The sequence below is a fragment of the Dipteris shenzhenensis genome, chromosome 12, assembly GCF_047967505.1.
Source record: "Dipteris shenzhenensis isolate YYH24624 ecotype China chromosome 12, Dip_SZ_1.0, whole genome shotgun sequence".
Lineage (NCBI taxonomy): Eukaryota > Viridiplantae > Streptophyta > Polypodiopsida > Gleicheniales > Dipteridaceae > Dipteris > Dipteris shenzhenensis.
In genome coordinates this window covers 43,115,928-43,139,022 of record NC_141607.1, presented here as the reverse complement: position 1 = coordinate 43,139,022, position 23,095 = coordinate 43,115,928, and the positions used below count along the sequence as shown (strand labels likewise).

The window sequence follows — 23,095 nt, the reverse complement described above, 5'->3', positions numbered from 1 at the left end:
GAGCATGGGGGAGGGAGACCTAGGGCAGTACCCAACAGAAAAAGAGAGAAAGGGGCTGCCACATAGACAGCATCATGGCTGGCATGTGGGCAGCACATCTAGAACTGTTATGGGCAGGACAGAGGGCCAGGAAAGTACGGAAGGATGGCAGAATACAGATGCCTGCTGTACGGCTGGCGTACGGAGCTCAGGCAGGAGCCTTAGAGTTGGAACAAGCCCGAAGCAGAAGCAAGACAGATCTAGGACAGGAGGCGCACTGTTTGCAGTATGTTTTGGGGGGGGCTGGACCCTGTATTTATAGGGCATCTGCCCTTGAAAGATGGGCCAAGGGCCCTTGTAATGAGTGCCCCAAAAGGGCAGCCCACAGTCCCATAAATGGGGAGCTGTGGGGTCGGTTTTCATACAGACTGAGTCGGTTTTCATACAGACTGAGTCGGTTTTTTGGTACAGGCCTTGGGGCCTATATAAGGAGGCCATTTAGCCTCATTTCATCATCATCTGGAGCAGCAATTCCACCAGCAGAAGGAGCAGCAGCAGGGCTATCTTTGGGCCTACAGTCACGAGGAGAAAGAAGTACCTTGTGCTGCAGACTTAGCTAACAGGAGGCTGCCCACCTAGACTGGTTTCCAGACAGCAAGGTGGAGAAGATCATTCTAGACGGAAAGTCTACTCACGCTCGAGGTGGAGCACGCGGACTCTAGTCTAGAGATAGCCAGCAGATAGGAGAAGGACTTTGTGGTAAGATCAGAGGACCACACCATTGGTGGGACTCTGGATCTGTCTCTCTTGTATTGTGTCCATAGTTGTGGACGGAAATATATTATTTGGTGGTTTCTCTATCTAGTTTGGTTCATTGTCTATTGATGAGTCTGCACACCTATTGAATGCACATAAGTAAAGAAGTTTGTGATTCCACACCCACACCGCACACCGTGTGAGCTCCTGGGCATTATTTCCGCTGCGTGTACCCTCTGTTGGGTCATTTCTAACAAAAACATAGACAACTCCCTCCAATACACAACAGCAAACTGAACCCACAAACTGTCTATGAAACAGAGAAATAGAGCAGCTAGAGAAATAGAGCAGCAAAGTAGATTCAAATATACTCAGTCTAGGTCACCACATGAGTGGCTGAACTGCTTCAGGGTAAAGCCACAAGCAACCAGCAGAGTGGTAAAATACAGTTAAGGGAGACTCTGCAAAACTGAGGTATAGATGTATAGGGAAGGGCTCCACGAAGTCTGCTCCTACTTGAACGACTGAAATCCAGAAGTGTTAGACAAGATCACGGAACCACTTGTGAGCCCCCATATGAGGAGGACATTAGAACGGTGGCAGGGGAGCGTAGGCTGAGCAGCATCTGGCAGTTCTCAACAGATTAGAGTTGCACACAAAAAAAAGGGTTGCCTTTTTAGGCGTCTGGAAGGACTGGTCACTGCCACATAGGCAGGTTTTGGGGACTGCAATGAAGGAGACAAGGGGGCAGATTGGAGGAGGAGGGAAATAGGAAGAGGGAGAAGGAGAGAGAAGGGTGGAATGGGGGAAGAGGGAGAGAAAGAGAGAGAGGTTGGGAGAGAAGGGAGAGGGAAAGAGAGAGAGAGAGAGAGAGAGATTGGGAGAGAGAGTGTAGGCAGCACGTAGGAGGAAGGAGGGAGTAGATAGGTATTAGATGTCACATCAAAAAGTACATAGTAGGGGGGTGGATGGAGACTTATATAGTCCCTCCACATTTTCCACCTAAAGGACCTCTAACTTGGCCCTTTTTCCCCTTCATTACAGCCATCCCTTCCCATAGAATTTTGCCCTCAAAATTTCACAGCTTGGCTGTCCAAAAGTGCAGCAACAGCAACTACTAATCAATCCGTTAGGAGATAGGGGTGGTCTTGGAAAATGCTTTCTGGCTGCCATGAATTTTCATCCTCAGGGAGTCCCCGCCACTTGATAAGATACTCTATGTAGCCCTTGTTCCGGAGTACATGGTCTCTGAAACCCACGATGCGCTCTGGGACATAGAGGATGTGGCCCTCTTCATCCATAGGTGGTAACTCTAGAAGAACATGGACATGCTGTCCAACACGTGGTTTCAGCAAAGACACATGGAAAACATCATGGATCTTGGAGGTACCTCTCCAACCTTGCGGATGATCCTGTAAGGACCGTAATACCTATGAGCAAGTTTTGAGTTGGTATTGCCATGTCACCAATTGAAGAAGGTATCCCGACCTTGCATCCGTACATTGCCTCAAACGGGCTCATGCCAATGGAGAGATGCTTGGTACTATTGTAGAAAAATTCAGCAAGTGACAACCATTTATCCCAAGACTTCTGAGTATCATGATAAAAATGCCTCAAATATTCCTCCACCCATTTGTTCACCCTTTCCGACTGTCCATCAGTCTCAGGATGGTAAGCAATGCTAGGTGTGAGTAAAGTACCCACTGCTGTAAATATCTCTTGCCAAAAGTGGCCCATAAACTTTGCGTCTCTGTCACTGACAATTTCCTGAGGGAAACCGTGATGCTTAAAGACATGTTCAATGAATTGCAAAGCAACCTGCGGTGTTGAATACCGGGTCTTCGTGGGTATGAAATGGGCCTGTTTTGTCATTCTAGCATCAAATGACTTGTATGGCTTAGCATATGGCATCTTGCTACCTGTAACTGTGGGAAACCTTGGAAATGGTGTTGCTGCTGATTTTCTTTCATTGCAATCATTCACCTTAGGCTTCTTCTCAGCCTCATTTGCATTCCTGGAACTAAACCTTTAATCACTTCAGCACTTATTTACAGCTCACAAAGCATATATCACAACCATTAACCATTGCATGATCACCATTTGGCATTTACCCATTTGTTCATAAACAAAACCACTGAAAAAGGAATGGAGGCTAGAATGCCCCTGCTCAACAGACATAGACAAGTGCACCCGATTGGCCCTAAACACCGTGGCGCTCCTTTCGGTATTTCTTTATATTTCACAGTGAAATGATTACAAGTTGCATCTAGGAGACCTTCCCTGCAACTGAGCATGCAGCCCCAATTCACTAAGCCTTCGCAAGGCTTTCAAGCATAGAACACCATCACATAAGTGCACTTAACCCATAGGCTCAACCCAAAGGCATTCTCTTTTCCGAGTGCAATTCCATTGGCTGTCCAGATGCAATCACACTGCACCCCAGCTGCACTCTCTTTGAGTGGTTTCCAGATGGCATTCACAAAGCTTTTCAAAGCTCCAAAATAAAATCAGCAAAGTACCCAACCAAAGAATGACTCATGTAGCACTGCTTCGGCACCTGTGAGCCAAGAAAGAGGCGGCACACGAGGACAACCAATAGCTTATGGCAAAAAGAAATTGCAATAGCAAAATCACAACTCACCAAGCCCTGAAGACTCGAACCAAGTCCTCAATCGCCAAGAGGACATAGTAGCCAATGCCCAATTGCATTCTCAGCCAAAGAGGAGTGCAAAGGCATGAAGAAAGAGCATTTACAAGAGCCGACCAGCAAGAATTCCACTGAAAAATGCGAAAAGAAGCACTTCTGTCGTGAGGAAGTGGGAGTTCTTGGGCTCAAAAGAAGCGTGCTTCAGAGAGGAATGCATTGAGAAGGTTTTGGAAAAGTTTCATCGCCGGAAAGTCCTCCAAAACTGAGAAAAACCAGTCAACCAGCGCGTCGGACCACTCGAAATTCAACAGAAAGCTGTAGCTTTGCAAGAGGAGAGGCCCAGGAGGCGGTAGAAGAAAAAAGGTCTAGAAAAAGCCACTTTTGCAAATTCGACCAGCAAAAGAAGTGCTCAGCTCTGCCCGTTCTACCAAACGCACGGAGGGAAAAGCATATCACTACGAAGGGGAGGCAGAGGGGAAGCCATCAGGCCAAACGAAAGTCGAGGAATCCAAACGGGTGAGGAGTTACGAAGAAAAACGGAATTCAGCTGAAGGAGGCTGAAAAACCAGTCCAAAATCTCAACAAAGGGAGAAGATGAGAGAGAAAACCACATATGTGAAGTTTAGAAGGCCCAGGAAGGTCCAGGAATGGCAAAGGAGCATGTAGAAGGCACTAGAGCCACCTGGAACTCTAGGGGGGCCACTGAAGGTACATGGCCCTCTAGGAGCCCATTAAAAATGCCACATCATCATTTCCCAACAACCACTCTTTTAATTCCTTGGAATGCCTTTGGGCCTAGGGATTAATTACGCTTATGTGCTAGGCACCATGCCGCGTTTAATTACACATTATTAAGCCCATGCTTGGACTTTTAAAACCAAAGTTGTCACGGTCTTGTAGTACATTAAAGTACTTAGAATTTCACGCCCCCGTGACATACCCCTCTCTTGAAACAGCAAACCACAGTTTGCTGCCCCAAAACGCAGGAGCGAGCATGAAATATAGCATAAAAGAGTATACAAGAAAGCCGCAGCTATAGTATACAAAGACACTGAAAATATGGCTAGGAGAGGCATGCATCCATCCATATATACTGCTCAAAATCTATGTGATCCTCGGCGATCAATAGTCAAGATGCATCAATATCATGAAGTCTCACAGCAGAAATACTGTCAGCTCAATATCTCGGATGAAACATACAGTGTCATCAAGCGACCTCATGAAATCACAGTGAGCCCGTCTATACTGAGGGAGTGGAGGTGCTACCCCCCTCTCGAACATCAGGCAATGCTCCAGACGCTCGCTCTGCTGAACTACCTGTAGGAGCCCGGACCGCAGTCGGCTCTAATTGGAAAGCATCAAGGTAAAGCTGCAATATCCCAGGTGAATCTGCCAGTTCACCTTCCTCCATCCATTTCGCATCAAGTGATGGGTAATTTTGAAATTTTACCAAGTAGCGACGGATAACTTTACCCTTGAGCTTTCTATCTCTGTGTGCCAGAATATGCTCTGGGACCAGAAGTTCATCCTGTTCTTCCACTTCAGGCTGCACCTCATGAGGTACATCCTCGGGAATATCTCCATGATATTGCTTTAATAAGCTCACATGAAAGGCATTATGTATCTTCCAATGCGGAGGCAACTTCAGCCTGTAAGCTACCTCGTTTATCTTTTCAGAAACCTGGAAAGGACCACAGTAACGCATGTTCAGCTTTGTGTACAACCTTTCCTTGCCTTTCTTATTTTTCAGCCTTGCCTTCTGAAAACGCAGCAAAACCCAATCACCTTCTGTGAATACCAATTCCCTGCGGTGCTTATCTGCTGCTCTTTTCTGCTTGTCTTGACTTCTTTGCAAGGCATATTTGATCTTCTTGTAAGCCTCTTCAAGGCTTTCCACAAAACGATCAGCTTCGAAGATTTTCTCTTTTGTATGCAAAATGGGAGGTATCTTCCTGGCACCTTCCACTATTTCAAAAGGTGCTTTACCTGTGGATGTGTGCACCGTATTATTGTAAGCATATTCCAGCAAAGGCAAATAATGCTCCCATTTGCTTTTGTGGTCTGAGACATAGCATTTAAACATATCCAAGATGGTAGAGTTTTCCTGCTCCGATTGTCCATCAGACTGAGGGTGAAAAGATGACGAAAAATTCAGCATAGTGCCCATATTTTCAAACAGTCCTCTCCAAAAGAGGCTGGTCATCCTCGGATCTCTATCACTGATTATGGATTCACGCATCCCATGATACTTGAAGACATGCTGCAAAAACAATTTGGCCATTTGATCTGCTGTAATTTTCTTTCTTACTGGCACAAAGTGGGCTTGTTTGCTAAACCTGCAAATTATTGTCCACAATCCATCATGTCCAGCAGGAGTACGTGGAAGATCAAACACAAAATCCATAGCTATGCTTTGCCATGGTCTATCCGGAATTGGCAAAGGGTGTAACAACCCAGGTACCTTCTGCCTGTCAAACTTTACTTTCTGACAAACCATGCATGTTCTCACATATTCTTCCATATCTTTCCTCAAAGATGGCCAATAAAAGTATTGCTCCACTGCTGTAATTGTTGCTGTAATTCCCCTATGTCCTGCATATGGAGGAGCATGACTTTATCATGCCTTTGACCATCAGAAAGCTGTTCATAAATACTTGAAAAATCAGCATCATTAACATACTGATCTTTCATCACATCTAACACATTGTTATAAGCAATGCTCACTGCTGAAACACTGGGTTTCTTGGAGACTGCTTCAGGCTGTGGTTTCTTGGAAAGTGCATCAGCCACGACATTTTTGTTACCCGGCACATGTATAATTTGAAAATGAAACATTGAGAGGAAGTTAGCCCATCTCATGTGCTTTTCAGATAATTTTCTCTGCGTGAGAAAATATCTAAGTGACTGATGATCAGTTTGCACATAAAAATCAGCTCCAAGAAGGTAATGTTTCCATGTGGTCAAAGCATGTATCACTGCTAACATTTCCTTCTCGTATGTCTGCAAGTACAATTCAGCATCTTTGAGAACAATGTAACCACTCTGCCATCCTGCATCAAAGTGCCTCCTATGCTGTTCCCACATGCATCACAAGTTACAGCGAAGGGTTTTGCAAGATCTGGCAAGATAATAACGGGTTCAGAACACAATTTTTGCTTCAGCTCTTCAAAAGCTGCATTTTCCTTTGGTCCCCACCGAAACGGTACAGCTTTCTTTTGTAAAGCATGCAAGGGAGAAGCAATTTCTGCAAAGTACTTTATAAACCTCCGATAGTATGAACACAACCCAAGAAAGCTTCTGACTTCATGCAGATTTTTCAAAATTGGCCAACTCCTTATGGCCTCAACTTTTGCAGGATCCATCTTGACTCCATCCTTTGACACTATATGACCGAGAAAATGAATCTCATGCATAAAGAACTCACTTTTCTTGGTGTTTATTAATAGCTTGTCTTTTCAACTCTTGAAACACAATAGTGAGGTGTTTCCTGTGCTCCTGCTCATTTTTAGAGAACACAATGATGTCATCGAAGAAAGTACCCACAAACTTTCTGTGTGCTCTAAAAATTCTGTCCATCATTCTATTGAAAGTGGCAGGTGCATTAGTCAAACCAAAAGGCATCACAAGGAACTCATATAAGCCAAATGAAGTGCGGAAGGCAGTCTTGTAGACATCTTCATGCCGTATCCTTATCTGATGGTATCCACTTTTAAGGTCAATACGACTGAATATTGAGGAACCTTCCAACCGATCCAATATATCATCAATGCGTGGAATTGGAAAACGGTTCTTAATTGTGACTTTATTCAAAGCCCTATAATCAATACACATTCTCCAACTGCCATCCTTCTTTTGCACAAGCAACACAGGGGAACAGTAAGGAGAATTACTTAGCTGTATTAATTCCTTTTCCAAGAGTTTCTTCACTTGTGACATTATCTCTTCCTGTTGTGCCTTACTGACACGATAGGTAGGTATATTAGGCGGTGAGCTTCCTGGAATTATATCAATTTGATGATCCTCGGACCTCTTGGGAGGTAATTCTTGAGGAAGTGCATCTGAGAAACAATCCTGAAAATCTGAAATAAAAGCAGCCCTTTCTCTATCTAAAGCAGAAAGAGTAGAGCCTTCCTGAACTGGTTGGCTGTCCTCTTTGACAAAAATCAAGTACGCTGAAATATGACGCTTTATTACATTGGAAATACAAGAAGCTGAAACTACAGGGATGGACTCCCCTTTCAACTTTACATCAAGTACATGATTTTTGCCTCTATGAGTTAAAGAAATCTTCTTGTTTCTCATCTGCACATCAGCCCCCACCCTGTACATCCAAGGCATCCCAAGCAAAGCATCACACTCTGGCAAAGGCATAATGTAGAAGTCCTCTGCATCCTGATATCCCTGGATATGCATCCTCAACTTGCCAATGATAGGAGTGACAGGTGTGTTGAGTTCAGGGTTGGCCATATCACACATGCCGGATGGCCCCATTTCCCCAGGCTCGATGCCAAGCCTTCCTGCCATATCAGGAGTTATGAAATTTGCCTTTGCCCCAGAATCAAAGAAAAACAAACAATTCCGATTTCTGATTTTTCCCCATGCTCTGCACATCTTAATCTTTTTCATTTCCTCTTCATCATGTGCATGTGGCAAACTCCCAATCACATCTGGAAGAAGTCCTACAGAAGGTTTAGGCTTTTTGCCCTTCCGATCAGCCTGTTTATCACCATTCTTATCATCATCTGACCTGTCTCTTTTCTTGAATGGGCAATCATAAGAGCGGTGTCCCTCTCCTTTGCATATAAAACATTTGTTTTGCTCCATGAGTGACTTTTTCTCTTCATTAGATAACTTGGTACGGGGCTGTTTATTAGGCTGTCCACGCCTTTGACCAGCTTTGAATTGGGCTTTTCCTCCCTTTTGAAACGGTCGTTTGCCATAATTTTTATTTTTAGATTTGATGTCCTTATCCTAGTGTTTGGCAGCCCGTTTGTTGTCTTCTTTCTTGCTGTCCATAAAGCCCAAATTCTTCTCCTGCATCCATGCATATGCTGTCCTTGCATTCTCAATTAATTGAGTCATAGAACCCACCTTGGTTTTGATGCAATAATCACGTAGCTCACTAGGCAATCCACAACAGTACCTCTCTATTTGCTCTTTCAAAGAAACATGCCTGTAAGAGCTCAATGGCAGCAAAACATCCCAAAACCTCTGGGTGTAATCATCAAGATTCTTGCAAAGTTTGTATGACAAGTCATGCCAGTGTGAAAGTACTTCAACTTCAAAAGTTGGAGTAAGCCAAGTAGAAGAGAACACTTGCTTAAATTCCAGCCAAGTAGTAGGTGCATCTCCATGAAGCATAAGGTTGGTGTACCACTTAAGTGCATTGCCTTTCAAAAATGTGGCAACCTTCCTCATCTTGGATGCTTCTGTAAACAAACCCCCAAGAAATACAGCATCAAACTGTTGAAGGAATGTGAGGGCTTTGTACCTGTCCTGTACTCCATTATATGTATCAAACTTGACATGAGAACCACCATCCTTAAATTCTTTATATACATTTGATATTGGCTGTCCCAAAGATGGCTGTATATTTGCAGCATTCCCTTCACTAGGGAGAGCCATGCTTGGCTGAACATTAGGCATGGGAGCATATACCGTGGCTTGCATGCCTGGCTGCATTCCCACATCGTCATACATGGCTTGTTTTCTATGCCCAATTGGCGGTGAAATCAACATAGCATCAAAGATAGAATCTGTATCAAAATATTCAGGTTGCTGCCTCAAATATGGCTGAGGTGGTTGAGCCACATTTATGGACTGCACATTATTATTTTGAGGAGTAGAAATACCCAAACCAAGGCCTTGTGCTGGCTGCTCATACTGTTGCACTGGATGTACTTTTTGTACCTCTTTCTCAAGTGCTCTTTTGGGCGATTCCTCTCTCTTGGAAGTCACTTTCTGAGTCATTTTTGATGGCTGTCCCTCATGGGAAACTGATGCATGAGTGTGCGGTCCGCCATGAGAAGCTGATGCATGTGTGTACTCACTCTTTCCGTGCTTGTGCTTTCTTGATTTCTTCTTCTTCTTGGCATTTGTTTGCACAATCTGAGCCGAATTTTGAGCCAGCTGAGTCAAAGCAGTCACTGCACTTGCAAGCTGTGCATTCAACATAGTAGCATCATCTGACTCACTGCTAGAACTAGTATCACCGTTGAGCTCAGTTGTAGCTTCATGTGTGGCCTGCTCAAAAGGCATTTGTTGTGCTCCCTGCAGCTGTACACTAGCTGGATCATTAAGGCTCTCCTGCCTTCTCCTTTGAGGAGTTGTGGAGCTCTCTTGCTCATGGGTACTCACCATGTTTATGGTTGTAATATTCAGCTGTCAGAAAGTGCAGCAAAGATATCCTTCCACCAAACTACCGAGGCCCACCTCTTGAGAAAGAGTGTGTGGTATCCCGGCAATGGAACCAATGAAACCGGCCTCTAATCACTCAGAGGGCAGTGGAACTAAACCTTTAATCACTTCAGCACTTATTTACAGCTCACAAAGCATATATCACAACCATTAACCATTGCATGATCACCATTTGGCATTTACCCATTTGTTCACAAACAAAACCACTGAAAAAGGAATGGAGGCTAGAATGCCCCTGCTCAACAGACATAGACAAGTGCACCCGATTGGCCCCAAACACCGTGGCGCCCCTTTCGGTATTTCTTTATATTTCACAGTGAAATGATTACAAGTTGCATCTGGGAGACCTTCCCTGCAACTGAGCATGCAGCCCCAATTCACTAAGCCTTCGCAAGGCTTTCAAGCATAGAACACCATCACATAAGTGCACTTAACCCATAGCTCAACCCAAAGGCATTCTCTTTTCCGAGTGCAATTCCATTGGCTGTCCAGATGCAATCACACTGCACCCCAGCTGCACTCTCTTTGAGTGGTTTCCAGATGGCATTCACAAAGCTTTTCAAAGCTCCAAAATAAAATCAGCAAAGTACCCAACCAAAGAATGACTCATGTAGCACTGCCTGGGCACCTGTGAGCCAAGAAAGAGGCGGCACACGAGGCCAACCAATAGCTTATGGCAAAAAGAAATTGCAGTAGCAAAATCACAACTCACCAAGCCCTGAAGACTCGAACCAAGTCCTCAATCGCCAAGAGGACATAGTAGCCAATGCCCAATTGCATTCTCAGCCAAAGAGGAGTGCAAAGGCATGAAGAAAGAGCATTTACAAGAGCCGACCAGCAAGAATTCCACTGAAAAATGCGAAAAGAAGCACTTCTGTCGCGAGGAAGTGGGAGTTCTTGGGCTCAAAAGAAGCGTGCTTCAGAGAGGAATGCATTGAGAAGGTTTTGGAGAAGTTTCATCGCCGGAAAGTCCTCCAAAACTGAGAAAAACCAGTCAACCAGCGCGTCGGACCACTCGAAATTCAACAGAAAGCTGTAGCTTTGCAAGAGGAGAGGCCCAGGAGGCGGTAGAAGAAAAAAGGTCCAAAAAAAGCCACTTTTGCAAATTCGACCAGCAAAAGAAGTGCTCAGCTCTGCCCGTTCTACCAAACGCACAGAGGGAAAAGCATATCACTACGAAGGGGAGGCAAAGGGCAAGCCATCGGGCCAAACGGAAGTCGAGGAATCCAAACGGGTGAGGAGTTATGAAGAAAAACGGAATTCAGCTGAAGGAGGCTGAAAAACCAGTCCAAAATCTCAACAAAGGGAGAAGATGAGAGAGAAAACCACATATGTGAAGTTTAGAAGGCCCAGGAAGGTCCAGGAATGACAAAGGAGCACGTAGAAGGCACTAGAGCCACCTGGAACTCTAGGGGGGCCACTGAAGGTACATGGCCCTCTAGGGGGCCCATTAAAAATGCCACATCATCATTTCCCAACAACCACTCTTTTAATTCCTTGGAATGCCTTTGGGCCTAGGGATTAATTACGCTTATGTGCTAGGCACCATGCCACGTTTAATTACACATTATTAAGCCCACGCTTGGACTTTTAAAACCAAAGTTGTCACGGTGTTGTAGTACATTAAAGTACTTAGAATTTCACGCCCCCGTGACACCCATATGCACTGCTCGCTGTCATCTTATATTTGCTGGCATATTTGGGCTCAAATACCTCTACCCATTGGGTTACACGCTCAATTGGTTAAGTGCCTTCACATCTGCAGCGAGAGAAGACTTAACCCATGGATGAAACGCAGAAACTTTCCCTTTACAGATACGTCCTGCACAAATAGGGAAAGCCTCCAAAAGCGCTGCAAGTACTCTTGGACCGCCGTACCGCTCTGTGACAAGGCATAAAATTCAGCCAAGTATTGATCAAAGGCAAGTGGGGATACAAATGTAGTGACCATCAATTCTTTGAAACCCCTCCAAGTGGTTGGTCTCTGAGGCGAATCCCTCATGTATCACCACCATGTGTGGGCATAGTCCTGCATATGCATACTTGCAAAAATGATGCGCTCCTCATCAGACTTGGGGTAGAAGCGGAAATAGTCTTACAGCTTCGTGAGCCACTCCTCCAACTCATTAGGAGTGCGAGTGTCCCCTTTAAACTTATGCACTGTGAGTTTGTCCTTGATATCCTTGGCTACATAATTCTTGTGTGTATAACCTCTAGAAGTGCGAGCATCATCACGCTTGAGGTTCACATAATCGGAGAAAGGCATCTCAAGTTTGATGGCCTCAGGTAGGGCCTTATATGAACGCAAAGAATCTGCCAACATGTCATCAACGGTGGCTTGCTGCCCACCACCAACCCACTACTGCGTAGTAGCTGCTGCCATCTGATGCACAGGCTGTGTCTGGCTATATGTGCTCACTGGTAGAGCGATGGGTGCATGAACCCCGGGCTGGGTCTCTCTGCCAAATGAATCTCTCCAAAATGATGGCATACCAAAGGGCTAAGAAGAAGAGTGACCTTTCTCCCAGGGGTGTGGGCTGTCATATAAACCCAAGCCAACTCCAAGCATACTCGCTGGTGCAGTGAAAGGAGCACTAACCAGATGCACACCAATGGGTCGGCCCAAAAGAGACGGCTCAGCCTGCATAGATGCAGAAAGCTGTGAACCAAAAGATGGCCTGACATCCTGCAAGAAGGTGCTCTGTGGCAAAGAAAATGCATCATCTAAGTCTAGATAATCCCCATGCTGGGGTACATGCAACAGTCCAGAAGACTAATGCTCATAGGCACGGCGGGCATCTGCCATAAAACCCTTGCGTGGAGCAGACAAAACATCCTGACTGTCTGAATGGTCCCCTTGCTGGGGTGCGGGCTGCTTACCCTTATCCTGCATAGCAATTGCAGATGTGATCTGCTCTCCCATCTAGGCAAGAGCGGTATCCTGCATAGCCATGGTTGTGGTAAGCTGCTGGCTGAACTCCTGTCCTATCTGGCAGAAAGCACCCTGGAGCATAGAGGAAAGGGCATCCAGAAACTCTGTCTGTGCTGCCTGCACTTCTCAGGATGCAAGAGAGAGAGGCTGAGTGGAAGGAACCTCTGTACCACCAGTGGATGCAACCACTGTGGCAGGCACTTGCTCATACTAAGCAGCCTCATCACTGTCATATATCACGAGGAGCACACTTCGGTGGCATGGCGACTAGCCCTAGAGAGAGGAGCTCGAATGTAGGCAAGGAGAAAATGGATAGCAAAACCTTGCGTAATGAGCACCTGAAATAGTGCGTGGAAACACGAAAATGTCGATGGAGAGGCTCGCAACAAAGGTCGTCGAAGAAGCTTCGAAACGGAGCCAAAATGGCTTCAAACGGGCTGTGAAAGGCCCCTAAAAAGAGGCTGAAAAATGAACTTTTTACCCTCTTTTTTTCTTTTTTTTTTTTGGTGGAGGCGGGTGTTTCCCTAAGTCACCTAGGACAATTAGGACTCCTAACCTAAAATTGGTAAGACAGTTAGGACCACTAAGACCCTTTTGTTAGTCCAAGTTAACCCTAGTAAAAACTTAACTCAACCTTGGTTTCCTTAACCTTTAACCTAACCCTCTAACTAAACCCAACAGCTAGGTGCCAGAGTCGGAGCTTTGATACCAATGCAATGAAGGAGACAAGGGGGCAGATTGGAGGAGGAGGGAAATAGGAAGAGGGAGAAGGAGAGAGAAGGGTGGAATGGGGGAAGAGGGAGAGAGAGAGAGAGAGAGGTTGGGAGAGAAGGGAGAGGGAAAGAGAGAGAGAGAGAGAGAGAGAGAGAGAGAGAGAGAGAGAGATTGGGGGAGAGAGTGTAGGCAGCACGTAGGAGGGAGGAGGAGGGAGTGAGTAGATAGGTATTAGATGTCACATCAAAAAGTACATAGTAGGAGGGTGGATGGAGACTTATAGAGTCCCTCCACATTTTCCACCTAAAGGACCTCTAACTTGGCCCCTTTTTCCCCTTCATTATAGGGACTGCACAGGTTGGCTGACTTGGCAGTCAACTGACTAGATGGTTGGGTCAAAACCAGACCAGGTCGGCCTGGTTTGGTCGGCATTACAGGTTGGCTGTACCAACCTTTGTTCGTGTCGGTGGTGGTTGTGTGTCGTCTCTCTTTGTTGTGCTGGCTGAGTGCTTTGTTGTGTGGCACGTCTGGTTCGTTCTGCACCAATCTTTGTTAGAGTCGCCTTGTTGCTTGACTCCGTGAGTTGCTGGTCATTGTTGGTGTAGACTGCCATTGAGTCGTCTAGCCACCTGTCTGCTTTTCTTTGAGAATAGGCGTTTCAGTTTGAGCAGTATGTTCCACAATATGGGGAATACCTTGCCCTTGAGGAGTCAGGACACATTGTCTGCATCTCCAAGCATCTTCTTGTCAGGCTTGAGGCCACCATCCAGTTTACAGAGCTCTCTGCACCCGTGCAGATGGAGCCTGGGCCGACCCATGCATGTACATCTATTGGTGCTCCCATGAACACTATTGGTTCTTTTATCACACCAACAATTTCTCTGGGCTCGCATAGCAGTCCACAACATTGGGAAAGACGTCAATACTCCTTTCAGTCTTTTGGTACACAACCTCCACTTCGAGATGCATTAGCAACCATGCCAATAAGGAGCCATCCCTACAATGAAAAAGCACATGCTTTTTGCTTGAAAAAAGCACTTGGCATCATGCCTCTCTAACACTAATGTCAACAGTGTAAGCTTGCATGATTTAAAGTTTTGATGCTTTCTCTTTCCAGATCAGCCTACGTATAACGTCAAAAACTTCGATTTCTGAAAAATCAATATGTCTAATCACCATTTTATAATGGCATACATAGTATCTACTTGAAGATGCTCAGACTTAGTAACTTATTTCCTCCTTTCTAAGCCTCACACCTGTATGGCTACCAAGGTTGCAAGAATTGTTTCATTTATCCAGGAGTATGGACAGACAAAGATGCAAGAGTGCCATGCAACTTGAGCTTCTGTAACAAGTATAGACTATTTGGAGCCAAAGTCTCTGTAATGGGCAAGAAGCTTACACCACTCTCACTAACTAACTATGCCCAGACTAACTACTGGATGTGGAAGCATGGAATGCTAACACACACCACACTCACATAGACTCTTTACATGCATATGATACATCACATCATTGGTTCATGTTGTTGGGCCCACTGCTATGTAAGGCTCTTGCTGGCCCTCCTGCGGTTTCTGAAGGTCCTGCCTCTGCTTTGGATTGCCCACGTGGTGGGTGGGGTTGTTCTGCTGCTGTTGAAGTTCTCAATTGATTCCCAAAAGTGGACAATGCTAGAATACTAAATCCACAGAAATCAATATGTGAAGTTTTCATGTGCACTGAATGCTCTAAAACCTAACGTTGTACCCAACAAAAGATCTTTAAACAAGTGCGCATGAGCTGGTGCTACACTCCTATGCAATACAATGTGGGACTGCACTTACACACCATGAGATTTCATCAAGGAGCATATTTAAAAGCACAACTCTGATCCAAATAATCACAACATAAGTGCCACCCAATATCTTGACTGGTGGCATTAATGATGGGGTTAGGTCCAAGCAATGCACCCTTTTAACCGGGGATGTCTAGACTATCCCCAGTGTATGGGCGCCCTTAAATAAGGATGCCCCTAGGTGAACCTATATATTTTGTGGGCTCATTGTGAGGATCCCTTGGGATGGTCTAAGAACATTAATCATTGAAAGTTATGAACGTAGCAGGCACATTAGTTACAGGCATTGCTTTAAACTGAAAATAACCATTACGGGTTCTAACACCAGTTTTGAGTACATCATCGGGATGAATCCTTACTTGGTGCTACCTAGAACACAAATCAATTTTACATGACCTTAGTGCCACAAGTGGTATGAGACAAACTTGCTAACTAAACTAAAGACAATTTCAATCACCTTTCCTCTTGTTTAAAAACAGCAAGCGTAACCCTTTGGCCAAGACCTTCACTAGTTAAACAAATTGTTGTGAATAAAAAATAGCCTGCAAGCATGCTTTCAAGAAAAGAGTTACATAATAATAGGGTTTTCTTTTCAAGAAAAGAGCTAAATAATAGGGTTTTTTTTCTGATTCACACTGCAACCTCACAAGCTACACAAAATGAAAGTCTGATAAATTTCAACAAACAAAAATTTATCAAAGATGTGACATCACTGAAAGCAGATTTAGAGATACTTGATAAGCCACACAGAACAAACATATGCCTGATAGACTGGCAGTCCTCTGGAAGTATATATTGCAAACCTTGACATCGCGGTGGATATGACCATGATGATGAAGATACTCCAAAGCTTTCAACGTCTCCTTTAAAAAAGTGGCTATGATTGGTTCTTCAAAACCATCAGGATATGCAGCTTTCATGATGTGCAAGCATGAACCCCCTGCCATGTAGGGCATCACTACCCAAAGACTTCGATCAACTACAAAGGAGCAATACGCCTTGACCACGTTAGGATGATTTATCAAACTCATAGTTTGGGCTTCCCTGCGGATATCATCCTGAAAGGTCACATCAAAGATTGCATCAAAAACAATACAGAGTAGTGCATATCTTACAAATGCAATGTAGACCATTGTGCACATGAGCACAGAAATGCTGCATTCATACATGGTATCTATGTAAAAACTAATGTCTTACACAAATGTATGCGTTGCATGCAAAATATATTTTATCAACAGACACAAGGGATTTCTTTTTTTAATACTACAACACTTTCACAATACAATAACATCAAAGGTGATTCATACTTTTAAGCAAATTGAATAATGTGATAGAGCAAAAGTGAAAGAGGAATAAAGGGCCTTCATTGAGGGGCTAAGAAAAGTAGTCTCCCTCCCCCCAAAGGCATCTCGTTGATAACGAGTGAGCACTGATTGGGTACAGGTAAATGCACGAGCACTTTCCTTACAAGGTGGAACATAGTGACACAGTTGATACGTAACTGAAACACGCCAAGCATAATCAACTCCAATGTGTACGCCAATCAGTGAGCTTGCCAAAGACTCGAAATAAGTGCTCCACATTGTGATACATATATCTTCATAAGACTCAAATATATCCACACTGTGATACATATATCTTCATAAGACTCAAATAAGTGCTTCACACTGTGATGCATATACCTTCATAAGTCTCAATTATATCCAATCTTACTGAAAGTGGGAGAAAAAATATTTTTTTTGAAAAAATTATATATGTACATAGCCGAACTAAACTAAACTGAACAAGTACCTGAGAGTAGATGAACTCCAAAAAAAAGTGCACACTGTGATACATATCCCAGTTTTCAGTTTAGAAGAGCCTATGAAAAGAAGATTGGCTTATAAACTCCCTCACATGCATCGAAATCTGAACAAAACCTCATCTCACTACCTCACTTATCTATGCAAAGAAGAGAGAAAAACAGCAGAACATATTGGCAACGTGGCAGCAAAAAAAAAAAAGCAAAGATGAGCTAGCAATAAGAATTTTGCAGCCTTAGCTTCCCTAATGTTTTGAGTGCGGAAAAGGTGGATGCCGTCCAATCTTAATTAAAGAAGATGGTTGCAATTTGCTGTTTCTTTCTTCTTGGACAGCTATGGCAGAAATGGCACGGGACAGCTAGGACACTTAGGGCAGTTAAGACACTTAGGAAATGTAGGACTTAGGCCTACCATTAAGAATGTTGCCACTTTTTGAAAACATTGCCGATGAACGTATGGATGGGAATGACAAGAGGCTGTAACAGGCAACATATTGGCCGAATTATAGGTTGTAGCTCGTTGTGTACAAGTGAGACCCGAGCTAGATGGCTATGAATGGACTAACCGCATAGAGAGAGCATTGATGATGTTATAAAAACATAACCATGATTGAGAGATCAGCCATACTAACCTAAAATGTAGATTGGATTTAGGGTTAATGATGGTCTAATTTAGAGTTGGCCTTAATCGAGCCTAACACAATATCAATGATAGCCGAGGGTTAGGGTAAAGCCTAACTTGGATTTGGATTGACCTGAGGTTGAGATTGAAGCTAGTGTTGATGAGGTTTAGATGTCATGGATAGAGCCGATCCAAAGAGGCAAAGCCAACTCAAGAAAAGCAAGCTATTCTCAGAAAAGCTAGGCTTTAAGGAAAAGCAAAGGCCTGTGAACAAAATGGGCTACTTTAGGTATGGCTTCTACGATTAGAGCCAAATGCTAAAGGTAGCCAAGACGAGGCTTATAAGTACAAACCAGGGCTCGATATCCAAGACGTCCAAGAGATTGATGTTTCTTAGGGACATGGAAAGAATTGGCTCTAGTAGTCTAGCAAAAGGGGCATATGGTATGGGACTCGTGTTGGGGTAATTTCGTAGCCAAAGTGTGTAGGGACTAGGACTAGAGTCCTATTGTGAGTGTCCCTAAGTGTGTGACTATGCATGTGCCCTTAGGCGGCCACTTGCCCACTTTCTAGATTAGATTAGCTTTGATTTGATTCATGTGTAACCTCATCTGTGAGGTAGATGTGTGGTTGCAGATAAGGCTTGCCCAGCCTATAAAATGAGGCATCCACTGTGCTCGCAAGATATCAAACAACAGGAGTGTTTCTGCCTCTGTCCTTGTGCATCATGTCATCGTGAATTCTCTCCTACACCATGTCTCCCACAAATGGTATTAGAGCCAAGATAGCCTCTCCATGTTTTCACCTTTTGAAGCTTCAATGGCTCTTCTCTCCCTGTGCATAGCCTTCCTTTCTTCCTGATATTCTCTTGCATTTGCACTTCTGGGCGTGCATCCTCCTCAAATGTCCACTCCTAGTCTGCACCTGAACAATGAGTTTGTTCATGTATTAACTGCAGGCTACCTCTCTTGCTCAGTTAACTGCCTCTCCAACTCATCATTGCCTGCTTAGCTTCGATAGTTTGCATCCCAACTCCTGAAGCGCACTGCCGTTTCTCTGAACTGACTATGCTTTGTCTTACGATTACATTATTTTACCTCTAAATTCATTTCATACATGGCCCTTTGCTACTACAACAAAACCTGTTGTGCGTCGCTCCTTTATGGATGCATGTAAGAGAGCAACTACATCATGTCACAGATCCACACTTCCAAAATCGATGTACCTATGTGAGGACGGAATAGACAAAGGCTTTGAGCTTTATGCACTTGGGCTATACTTCAACCAGTGTTGTGGTAATCCCTTGGTTTCTCCTTGCCACCGACCCTTATTCGGATTCTAAATCAAGGTGATAACACAAGGGGTAGGAACTAAAATTAGTATCACACAAGCTTTGAGATTTGGAAGAATCCTACTAGTGAGTAGAAAGAGATACCTTCAGGTTATTCATCCTTGTGTTTGAAGGATGCCTACTCATTACCTTCCCCTTGATCCCAAAAGTGGTGAAATGCTTACACCCTTCAAAGCATTTGCAGATATCCTGTATAATTCTGGTTGAGTGTCCCATCTTATCTCTTTGTCAGTAACAGCGTCATTGCCCTCGGCCTCTGTACACGGGTCACAACAGTCAAAAGAGCTTTCAAAAAGGTAAGAGTTTGCTTACCCACTGCTCTGGGTAGGCTTTGCTACAAAACTGTGAAGGATATGATAATAAATTCCAAGTCCTAGAGCCACTCATAGCTCACAATTCACAATGGTTATTGGATGGAAGACATAATTCTCATCATCCATCTCATCATCCCTTGAGACACCCTGACCACAATCATGGAACTCCTTTGCAGTTTCTGCTAGAGGGTGGGTAGAAGGTGTGGTGAGTAAGAGGTGGATAAGAGGGATAGAAGAGTGGTGATAAAAAGAGGGGAAAAAGAAGATAGATTCCCCACCCCCAATTAACCATGCAAAATTGTGAGTCTATGGACACTGCTTCATAAGCACCTTAGTGTTCTCCCTTGACTTCTCTCAGACGTGGTGAAGAGCTACAATTCCTCCCAGCAAGGTAACAAAGATTAAAGAGGGCATATCGTACACTCATTGTCTAAATAGTGATGGCTTCACATATTGGCTTCGAATTTCTTTGATCACAGATCTTGCACGCTAGATACCTTGCACAAAATTTTGCAATCGTAACTTCTATAGCAGGAGTTCAGCACGCTACAATAAAAATTGAGTTCCATGTAGTCCAATTCTAAAAATTTGTCATCTCATTTCTACTGCAGATGTTCTGCTTGCTGTGGGTGAAAAGGAGTTCTGTGTCATCAACTTCAAGGCAGCTGCAAACGTATTCATACAACATGCACTTGTGTAAAGAATCAAGCCCAAAATGTGAGCATTTAATTCCGAATATGGTTTCATAGCCTCATATATTGTTTCATAGCCTCATCACATTGGAGAAGGTTCAAGGTGCACACCCTTCCATATCAAGCTTTTGAATTCAAGCTAAATTGGGACTTTACAAGGAAGAATACTTTCATATTCCTGTAAATGCTTGCCAAACTGCAATCATTGTCTCATCAACCGAACAAGATGCTTTGATTAGTTGGAGATTTCTTTCCCCAGGTTGATTGGTTTTCGCTCTTTTCATTTTTGCTATTTTGTTAGAGCCAAATTAGCAAGGAGCAACAGGGGAAGAAGGGTGATTGGGGTCTGAAGAGTACAGGCTTCTCGCACTGTGTAGAACACTGTACGGGTAATGTCTCACACACCCACCTACACATACACGCACGCACACACCCCAGCCCCAATCCATCTCAATTGGGGACACTCTTTGATCAAAAAAATGAAGTGCACTTCCCCCTTTTCTGCGAGATGCTCCTAGGACCAATGAAAAGCTCTAACGTTGAAAACGTAGGAATACGAGATCAATATATAGCAACCTTGATGAAGTTCTCTCTAATACCGAGCTGGCATACTGTGGAGGGTGCCTTCCAGCGAACAAGAGACAAGTCCAATATGTGAAGGAATATATTTCCTGCGCCAGTTTTGCCTATGCCTTGAAAGCAACGTTTCATAGCATAAAGGCTCAGCTCTAGGCTCCCGAAGGTAAATAGCTCTAGCCAAGCGTCGAGAAAAGACAAAGATATTACGCAACGTAATACATAACGAGAATGCATTATTTTGTGTTTACTACGGTATGCGTATGTGTTATCGAAAGATGAAGACCATTTCTATGTAAATCCGAATCGATATCAACGCCCATGTAACAGACCAGAGTAGGGAGACGTACCAAGCTGCTATTGCACCTTTCCAGATCCAAGGTCTTGATTGCAACATATTCGCCTAGGGGAATACATTTCCCTCGATACACTATAGCGCTGACACCTCGACCAATTTCCTCCAAAAGCTTGTAATCAGAGGCTACAACAGAGTACTTCTTCTCGCTTTTTGAATCCGTGACAGCGGCCTTTTTCTCCGCTTTTACGTCCATGGCTGCTTATTCAGACAATCCTCTAGCTTGCACCAGAGTTACGCACGGGGGTGCGGCGGCAAAATGGATTTTGCATGTGATGAGAAATTCCCACCAATATCACCAACCGTGGGAAACCCTTGACAGGAACAAATTCCCGACTTTGGAAAGATACAAAATGTTCGGCGTCCAACAGTATTGTGTTCCTCTCGTATGCATTTGGCCAAGCGCAGAGAACAAGGGTTCCGCGGGGATGGAAGATCCAGAGATAGAGGTGACATCCATCAACGTTTGTGAAAGGAAGCTGATTTTCCCCAAACACACGGAAGGGGTCGATTCACACCCCTAGCCGGACTGTCCCCGACTTTTCATCATGCGAAGAGACACGTCGGAGGATTTGAACCTTCGCTTTACGACTCAACCGCCAAAACCGAAATTTCGGAGGAGGTCTGAATATTGGGATGCGTCGTTCCCCGCTATGAATCGAAACGACTGTGAGGGAGAAGGGAGCGGGCACAAAACCTGGTGGTAGACAAAGGCAGGCCAGATCTTTAGATCGGAAATTCGGCGGCAGGAGCAATAGGCGGAAGGGAAGGTGAGAATCCAGATTGCGACGATGGGGGAAGGCAAAACTGAGAGGGAAACAGGAAATGGAGGCGGATCAGAGAGGGGAAATGAAGATACGGGAGAGCAAAGAAAAGGCTGAGAGGGAGAGAAGAGGAAGGTTGACTAGAGGAACTGTTGAAGAGGGGCCAGGGCGCGGGGCCGCGAGCAAAGACGAAGAGCCACGCGGAGGCTTCGATCTCGAGGACGACAGAAATCGATTCAGTTCGCCATAGCCACAACTCGCAGAAAACTTCAGATTGCCATAGCTCGAAATGCTCCTACAATCCAGCTTCCCAATCTCTTCTCATCGTAGAACTCCCGTCGCCAAACACGCCTTCACAGTTCCATCGACCGAAACATCCACAGCTTGGCAATTGCTTCAGACACCATAGCCGAGCATCGCCGGAACAGCACAGCTTGGAGTTTTTGGTTCAAAGCGACGGAAAAGCTTCACATCAAGCTTACAATGTCCATAGCCCGAACTGCCAAACACAACAGCTTGGCAATTGCTTCCCAAAACCATAGCCGAGCTGCCTCCGCCCTATCCTTAGCCAGAACAGAAAAGCTTGGAGCTGGTCCGCAGGGATGGAAAAGCCTCAAATCGGCATAGCCAGGAGAGGCAAGCTTGAAATGTCCATAGCCGAATTGCTTCGCAAAACCATAGCCGAGCGCACGACTTTGGCAGAACAGAAAAAGCTCGGAGTTGGTTCCAAGGGACGGCAAAGCGTCAAATCGGCATAGCCAGGAGGGGCAAGCGTAAAATGTCCGCAGCCGAATTGCGTCACAAACGCGACCGACGGAGCCAGGACAGAGAAAGCGTGGAGTTGGTGGTGCGAAGGGATGGAGAAGCATAGAAAGCGTAAAATGTCGATAGCCGAAATGCGTAACAAGGTGCCGCCATAGCCAGGGAGGGAAAAGCTTGGAAATTGGGAGGAAGGGAAGGATGGGGGAGAGTCAAATCGGCAAAGGCAGAGGGGGGGGAAGGGTGGAGTGTATGAATACGAAGAAGGGGAGAAGGAATGGAAGCAAAGGGAGTGAAGAAGAGGAAGGGAAAGCTTCAGGAAGCCATAGCCAGAAGAGGGGAGCTCGAGCTCGCAAACGCCATAGCCAGAAATTTTTTTGAAGGAAGAAAAAACAACAATGAAGCAGACGACGACGACAAAGAAAGCGGTTTTGGAAAGGCGGTTTTGTTAACCTCAAAACCAGGCATATTTTGCCTTTTGGTGGTTTTTCCTTTTTTAAGGGGGTACACCCCAAAGTACATTACTTTTCGCTTACCTTATTGCACTTGCCTTTTTGTTAGTACCCGCCCCTGCCATCCCTC

At 44.7% G+C, this 23,095-nt stretch overlaps 1 protein-coding gene across 1 annotated transcript in view; it reads right to left on the bottom strand.

The window, feature by feature from the left end:
- LOC147896253 (uncharacterized) overlaps positions 1–22,885 on the bottom strand; it is a 90,877-nt gene extending 67,992 nt beyond the window's left edge. Inside the window, exons 1-2 of the mRNA XM_087383101.1 lie at positions 20,986–22,885; positions 16,083–16,337 (exon numbers count right to left, since the gene is read on the bottom strand). Of these exons, the coding sequence (XP_087239227.1) occupies positions 16,083–16,337; positions 20,986–21,186 (456 nt within the window). The 5' untranslated portion in view covers positions 21,187–22,885. The remainder of the gene's footprint in view (positions 1–16,082; positions 16,338–20,985) is intronic.
- Between the last annotated feature and the right edge of the window lie 210 nt (positions 22,886–23,095).